Source organism: Poecilia reticulata, linkage group LG11 (assembly GCF_000633615.1).
Source record: "Poecilia reticulata strain Guanapo linkage group LG11, Guppy_female_1.0+MT, whole genome shotgun sequence".
Lineage (NCBI taxonomy): Eukaryota > Metazoa > Chordata > Actinopteri > Cyprinodontiformes > Poeciliidae > Poecilia > Poecilia reticulata.
In genome coordinates, this window is record NC_024341.1 from 27,843,481 (window position 1) to 27,851,537 (window position 8,057).

General features: G+C 41.5%; 2 protein-coding genes across 2 annotated transcripts in view; both read left to right on the top strand.

Annotated features, from left to right (window-relative positions):
* The window catches only part of ago3b (argonaute RISC catalytic component 3b), an 18,762-nt gene extending 14,488 nt beyond the window's left edge, over nucleotides 1-4,274 (top strand). Inside the window, exons 13-18 of the mRNA XM_008422983.2 lie at nucleotides 11-101; nucleotides 598-792; nucleotides 860-994; nucleotides 2,170-2,271; nucleotides 2,362-2,561; nucleotides 3,888-4,274. Of these exons, the coding sequence (XP_008421205.1) occupies nucleotides 11-101; nucleotides 598-792; nucleotides 860-994; nucleotides 2,170-2,271; nucleotides 2,362-2,561; nucleotides 3,888-3,996 (832 nt within the window). The 3' untranslated portion in view covers nucleotides 3,997-4,274. The remainder of the gene's footprint in view (nucleotides 1-10; nucleotides 102-597; nucleotides 793-859; nucleotides 995-2,169; nucleotides 2,272-2,361; nucleotides 2,562-3,887) is intronic.
* A 3,250-nt stretch (nucleotides 4,275-7,524) lies between these two features.
* LOC108166709 (uncharacterized) overlaps nucleotides 7,525-8,057 on the top strand; it is a 1,701-nt gene continuing 1,168 nt past the window's right edge. The window contains exon 1 of the mRNA XM_017307445.1: nucleotides 7,525-8,013. Coding sequence (XP_017162934.1) covers nucleotides 7,863-8,013 — 151 coding nt within the window. The 5' untranslated portion in view covers nucleotides 7,525-7,862. The remainder of the gene's footprint in view (nucleotides 8,014-8,057) is intronic.

An 8,057-nucleotide genomic window follows, 5' to 3' on the forward strand; every position in this document is an offset into this window, starting at 1 on the left:
CCCCCTCCAGGCCGTCGGTGTTCCAGCAGCCGATCATCTTCCTCGGAGCGGACGTCACTCATCCTCCAGCCGGCGACGGGAAGAAGCCGTCGATCGCTGCGGTGAGAACGTCCGACCAGAGCTCGCTTCTGGTTCCTCTGACGTTTAACGCTCGGCGCCCCCTGCAGGGCAGGCATGAAACGCCGCTGTTAAAGGGGGAACGCTAGCCGCGCGCCATCAGCGGGGTTTTTATTCGCATTAGATGGATGGAAACTGCAAAATAAAATTAAAAAAATAGAAAACTTCCTCAATTTTTCAACGTTTAAAAGGCAAAATTGGACATAATTTACAAAATTTCGAAAACAAACTTTTTACGCTTCAGATGGTTTTTGGCTTTTCCGACAAACACCTAACAATAGAAACACGTTTGCAGAATAAGTGCTGACGCAGCAAACCTTCCCATCCACTAACGTCGGCCATCTTGTTGTTGTTTATAGCTGCCTGAGCACCAACAGCTGATAAAATCTGCCAGCCTGGTTGATTCGCTTCGGACCAGCAGATGCAAACTTAAGTCCGTTTTGTTTCTTTTGCTGAGTCGGCGCTGATCTCCCCCTGCAGGTGGTCGGCAGCATGGACGCCCATCCCAGCCGGTACTGCGCCACGGTCCGGGTCCAGCGGCCCAGGCAGGAAGTGATCCAGGACCTGGCCTCCATGGTGCGSGAGCTGCTGATCCAGTTCTACAAGTCGACCCGCTACAAGCCGACCCGGATCATCTTCTACAGAGACGGCGTGTCGGAGGGCCAGTTCAGACAGGTGACGCCTCACTTCCTGTTGCATCACACTGTAAACCCCAGACAGTTCAAATACTCTACCTGTCCAGGTGTTGCACTACGAGCTGCTGGCCATCAGGGAGGCCTGCATCAGCCTGGAGAAGGAGTACCAGCCAGGAATCACCTTCATCGTGGTCCAGAAGCGCCATCACACGCGGCTCTTCTGCGCAGATCGCAACGAGCGAGTGAGAGATGCAGCCGATACTTTAACCGATCAGACTTTATTGATCAATGCCAATTCTGGGAAAGCTGGAGGGAGAACCTTGGTGGCTGATGCATTTTATTACCGTATTTTTCGCACTATAAGGCACCTAAAAACCTTCAGTTTCCTCAAAAGCCGACAGTGCACCTTATAACCCAGTGCGCCTTTTATATGGACCAGTATTGAGCCACAACAGGTCCAGCAGCTACGGTAAGCCGACTTCATCTTCGCCATAGAAGAAGAAGCACGCGGTGCATGCTGGGATAGTTGTCAGAACGCTGGTTTGTTAATAAAGTTTGACTGACCTATCGACCCACCGACCTGATAATCAGGTCGTCTGATTTAGCACCACGTTCTCCACCAACATGCTGTGGGCGAACGGAGACGGGTCACCATCGTCCGGCCCAGGAGGCTCTCCTCGCCGACCCGAGTCGGACTGTTTTTTTAACATTCTTTATGTCAACAAAGTGGCTTTAGATATTCATCCGGGGAGCTTCGGCTAGGGTTACCAAGGGACCAGCTCTATACATTTAAAGCCGGGGGGGAAGAGAGACAGAGGCTGCAGCGGCGGCAGCGTGTCGGTTGGTCTGTGTTACCCAGAAAGCAGTTGGGCACAATATCACAACACCAACACAGTGAGTGAAACAATGACTGGGGCAGCTACTGTATAAAGTACTGGGCGACCATTACTTTATTATTACATGTCCACATCTGTAGAGAACAAATCGCGTCCCGTATCGGCTCAATACGGGACGGGTGGCATCCCTAACTGTAGCGTCTCTTCTATGCGTCTTAAAGTGCGGAAAATACGGTACAAGAACAAAGTCATAACATTACCAGAAACAAGTTGAACTRTTAGAGCAGAACATTCAGAACCAGAGATGACAAAAGCAGATTTGAGCACTTCTGTAGGGTTTTTCTTTTTTAAGAATAATTTGTGGCTTTTCAAACAGAATGAAAAGTGTTAATAAAAGTTTTTTTTTTTTCTTGTGTTGACATTTGAAAATATTTTTTGTTTACATCTATTTCCACAAACATCCCAAAATGTGTCCATCCTGTTTTTGCAAAAGTTTTAAACCTAAAACGGAAATAAAATTCTGTTTCTTTGACATGATCAGAGGTTTGATATTTATTTGACGGATGTTCTGACCGGTTCAGGTCGGCCGAAGCGGGAACATCCCAGCCGGGACCACCGTGGACACGGACATCACCCACCCCTACGAGTTTGACTTCTACCTGTGCAGCCACGCCGGCATCCAGGTGAACTTTGACCTCTTGACCTCAGCAGCGTCTCTGCGAGTGGCTCTGAGGTCTCCGTCRAGCTCAGCGCCTCTCTGTCGCCCCCTGCAGGGAACCAGCCGCCCGTCCCACTACCACGTCCTGTGGGACGACAACTGCTTCACGGCGGACGAGTTCCAGCTGCTCACCTACCAGCTGTGCCACACCTACGTCCGCTGCACGCGCTCCGTCTCCATCCCTGCGCCCGCCTACTACGCCCACCTGGTGGCGTTCCGCGCTCGCTACCACCTGGTGGACAAAGAGCACGACAGGTGAGTCCGGCCAGCCGCACATTGGGTCGATTTAATGACAAAAATGGCTCGATTTGGGAGAAATGTTTGGCTTGGAGACCYACCCACCGGGCACCCTGCACTGGGATTTAAAAGCACTCTGTCCAGCTGTAACCAGTGATAATCCAGATGAAAGTGTGTGAGCTAGTAACTTTATATCAGCCTGTATTGCCATAGCTCTGTAAAAACGTAGCAGCAGTGAACAGAAGMAACTAAAAGTTGCATGCTAATTCTAGGAAGCTAAAATCCTGTCGTTAATTTGGATCAGAGGAGCGATTATACTTCCTGTTGTTCTAGCGAAGGTTTAAAAAGAATTTTGCCTCCATATTTATTAAGGAAATTACTTCTTTTTTTTTTTTTTTGAGGAATCTTTAGTTTTAGAGAGAAAAATCTAGTAATTATGGAGGACAAATCCTGACAGAACTGGCAATAAACAGAAATAAATGATCAGCTTGATAAACTTCTTAATGTGACAAATATTTAATCTAAAAAACAACTTTCCCAACTTATTTGACTTTACATTGTAACATAAATTATTTATCATTTTCAAAGTATTAATTACTATTTAATTTTCCATTTTATTTACAATTGCTAGTTCTTTTTTTTTCTTTTTTTTTATTGTCATCTCATATTTAATTTACTCATTTTTTCTTTTATTTTAATGTTTAATTTGCTCTAAATGTTGATAATTTTTTAGCAGAAAAAAAGCATTTCATTTTCAATCCACTCTTTTTAATTATTTTATATCTTTCTCTTTTTTCACATATTGTCATTTCATATATTTAATTACTCATATTTGTTTCTATTTCTCCCATATTCAGAATGTACGTAATATTTAATTATGATTAATGTATTTAATAGCAGAGCTCTAGATGTTGACCAATCAGAGGAGAGAAAATGCGAGAAAAAAAAATCATTAGATAAATACGCAATATGACAAAATAAAAAATAAGTAAACTGAGAAAACAATAAGATTGGAAATAAAATAGAAAATGAAATAATACTTTAAAAAAAATTATAAATATTTACCGTCATATATAAAAATTAATTAACATAATGGATTCTTAGAAAATCATAACAAAATAAAATAACTGTTACACTAGATAATCAAATAAGTCGGGAAAGTTCTTTTTAATTTTTAGATGTAATATTTCTTACATTATTTACTTGTATGTTTATTTCCAGTTTTGTCAGGATTTGTCCTCCATATTGAAGGGTTTAAACAGGGAGAACCCGGTTTCCCCGGCAGCTTCCCGGTCAGCGGCGATGCGTTTGGTGTCTCACTGTGTTTTCTGTTTGCTGCCTCAGCGCCGAGGGAAGCCACATCTCAGGGCAGAGCAACGGCAGAGACCCGCAGGCGCTGGCCAAGGCCGTGCAGATCCACCACGACACCCTGAGGACCATGTACTTCGCCTGAGCGTCGGCTCTGGTCCCACCGCTGAGCTGCCGAAACCCGATCGGGGTCGCCCCACCGTGAGCGACCGCTAGATCTAGAGCATCAGAAGTTCTGTTTGCGTTTTTCTACGACGGCCATTTTAGAGAGAGAGAAAAAAAAGAGTAAATATCCACCATGAAACGCTGAAATTTTGAGAATTTTGGAAAAAAAACATTAAAGACTTTTTGACTGAGTTAGAAAAGTCAAAAATTTACTACAAAATGCTGAGAAATTTTGAGCTTAATCTAAAAAAAAAAAAATCTAGAAAAAAGTCAAAGGTCAGTTTTTTTGTCACAAATTTTCTACTTTTTATATATTTTCTCAGATTCAAACATTGAAAATGTTTTTTGTTTTTAAAATTAAAAACTCAGAAACTTTCATGTTTTTTCTGGAAAATTTCGAAAGTGGGAAATTATTGATGTTTGGAAACTTTGTCCAAATGGCTCTGGTGGCCTCCACTTAATAGTTAATTGACAGGAAAGTGGGTAATGAGGGACGGGAAGACATGTGGCAAAGGTCGCCAGGCCGGGAATCGAACCTGTGATGGGCACATGGAGGACGAAGGCCTCCTATATGAACGTTGTGCTGAACCACAGCACACCCCCCCAAAAAATGTGTTTTTTTATTAAGAAAATTTAACAAAATTCTTCTAGTAAATTTGCATTTTTAAATTTACTAATTTAAATTTGCTTTTGAGCTCAACAGTTTTCTTGTTTTTCCTAGAAAAGGTTTTGGTGGAAATTTACTATTATTTACTCCTATTTTTCCTACCCCTGATGCACCGTTGTATTTTTCTGAAATTGATTATTTTTTCTCTATTTTTCACTGAAATTCTCCTGATTCGGATCTTTGTTTCCGGTTCGGACTTGCAGAACTCCTCCGGTGCAATAAGGTTTCCTGTCTGTGCACTGAAACGGTTTCTAATGGCTGAACTCCGTCTTCTGATTGGTCGTCTTTATCAAAGTGCCTGATTGGGTTAGAAGGTGATCAGCTGGTACGAAAGGGAACATTTAAATTGGACGGATTCTGCCCGACTTACAGGACTGCAGATGTTTATAATTTTATTGTTTTCTGCAAATTAATCACCAAACTTTAGATCTATGATGCCAAATCGGTCGGTGTTTGTCTGCAGCGGTTTTATTTCCTGTTGTCGCGTTTTAGCCTCAAACCGGACTTTCTGACGGAGCAGCAGCGTCTCGTTATGCAATAAGGATGAGATTTGTGCGGCTTCCTGCCGCAGTGCCGCCGAGCCTCTGGACTTTAACCCAAACGAAGCCGCCGGGGCTTCACCACTCGGACCAAACCGCCGTGCCTGCTCGCCGATCGGCTCGCCGCGTCCGTCAGTCTGCTCACATCCGCTTTTACTTGAAGAATATTTGAAGTCGGTACCAACGTATTGGACCGGTTGGGACTGAAACGGACCTCCAGAACCCGCAGGCAGGACGTTGTCTCACAGATGCCTTTAATCTCCTTCAGTTTAAGCATTTTGAATCCGTATGAAGATATATTTATAATTAAAATATGAACTAAATGCACGTTTAGACACTTTCTATTTAAAGAATAAAATAAAGGAGTTTATGATATTAATGTCTAGAAATCAAGAGGTTTTAAATTTTGTCAACCTGTCAGATAAAAGAGTTGAAATATTTAAGTATGTCAGTAGAAAAATGGTTAAAAACTTTTAGTATTTTAAATCTGGACCTGATTGGACGATCACAGAATACACTGTCCAATCAGACGATGGATTCTTTATAAACCAGGAAGAAATTCTGGAACATTCTGGTTCAGTGGCTTTTTAAAAAAAATTTATTTTTACTCAAACTTGTCCAAACTTTTTTATTTCCCTTTCCGGGACCTGCAGCTGTGTTTCTGAAACAGCACAGCTGTGATTGGACAGTTTGAATCGCCACCGTCCAATCAGGTTGGGGTATGATAGAAAGGCTTTGAACTGAGAGTTTTAGGTTCCTAAGTTTTGGTAAAATAGGTTTTTTGTTTTTAAATAAAATATTCAAGTCGATTTTATCAAAAAGGGATGAGCAGACATTAAAAAAAAAGTTTTAAAAAGTAAAAAAAAAAAAACAATCGAATGTTTTTATTTTTTTGTGATTATACGGAATTCCCTTAATGACGACGTCTGGCGTTCTTATTCTCTGTAAATGACAACTTCCTTATCTTTGACTTTGAAAAAAATAACTCATTTTAACCCTTTCATGCATGAATTATGATCCTTTGTCAGGATTTTTTTTCAATTTTTGTTTATTTTCTTAAGGCATGAAAAAAAAGGTAGGAAAAAAAAAGATTTTTTTTTAGTTTATCAATTGTAATTTTCTCCAAATACAAAGTTATTTTAAAAATACATCAGTAGTATTGTTCCTTAGTATTGTTCAATTTTTTTTTTTACCTGCCAGAGTCGTCTACAGTAGAAGGAAGGACAGAGTCGGTTGGCATGCTTTTGTGTCTGTCGGCCATATTGGATTTAACAAAAATAATGTCTTGCATTTGCAGCTGATGGCCAGTAGTTGATGGTGTATTTTTTGATGCATTAGTGTCCACTTCAGTGTGCATTTATAACATGAAAATCCACAAGAAGCACAAGAAAATGGCTTTTAGACAGCTGTCCACTGTAATGACCACTATGCATGAAAGGGTTAATATATTTTAAAACAATAATAAAATGTTTTTTTTAATTTTTTTTGCTAATTTCTGAAACTAATCCGACGTCCAAAACACTCGTTTATCCATTTTATTTGCAGTTCGGTTACATATTATTTCACCTGTCTTGTAAAATCTAAGTGGTGCTTTTTAAAAATTAAAATCTGCTTCAGTTTCAAACTCCAGAACCAGGAAACGGATCATTTCTTCACCAGGACGTTTTGCTCAGTGGTTCTGTTGTGATTAGAGAGGGGAGGTTCTAAAGTTTACCGTCGGACCCGAGTGACCGTTCCGGACTTGTGCCTTTTGCTGATGGTGCTGATGAAGTTCTGGTTCTGTGACTCTGCTGTAACGTGTGTCCATGTTGTAATATTTGTGTGATGCCAAGTAAATAATAAAAAAAATAACAATATGCAGAACTTGAAGGTTCGGAGCGGACCGGACCAAAAAAAAAAAAAAAAAAAAGACGATTGTGGAAAGTTGAGCGGAACCGGTACCGGTTTGGATGTCATGTAGCATTATTTATTTCACGGTTTCTGTGTGTGGGCTGCAGCGCCCCCTGGTGTCATTTCCTCTTTTTATGTTTTTAATTAACAGCAATAACGGGTCAGAACTCTGCAGGGGGTCGTCATGAAGGAATAAATCTCTGCAGGCTGCACTTAAAAACAAAACATGTTTGGGTTTCTCTATATATTCATGTCGTATCCTGATACTGTAAAACTGGATGTTTTACCTCCTGGTCTGATTTTTGAGCCTTTTTATTTGTGCTATTTAATTTTTTTTTTGAATAAAGAGATTCAAACAAGCTGTAAATTGTTTTTGGATCTTTTTGACATAGATCAACAGAGAGCAGAACAAAAATGTTTCTTTAGCTTTATTTACAAATAAAAATCTGAAATGTGCGGCATGCATTTATATTTAGGCTTTCTGTAGATGATCCTCTTGTCTGAAGGTGTGGAACCAGACAGCCGTTCAAACATCACAGGAAGTGAGTCACAGTTTCAAATTGGAGCAAAGTGTTTTATGGGAGCGAATCAAAAGCACAGGATGTTTTATGAGCTGGCAGGCAGAGTCAACATGGAGGCGACGCGTTCAGATGTAAACACCCGAAGGTTCCTCAAACACTGACCCGGGATCAGATTGCAGCTGCTTACTGTCAGGAAGCGGCAGGTGGTGTGAGGGTAAACACGGCGTCCATGTTTACTGTCCTGACGGGGATTCAATTAGAGCTGGGAGAGCTGGGAAACGTGACGGAGCGGCTGGAAGGTTCTAGCAGCTGGTCTGGATCCAGAACCGATCACTGCTGCTCCCGGATCCAGGACCGATCACTGCTGCTCCCGGATCCAGGACCGATCACTGCTGCTCCCGGATCCAGAACCCATCACTGCTGC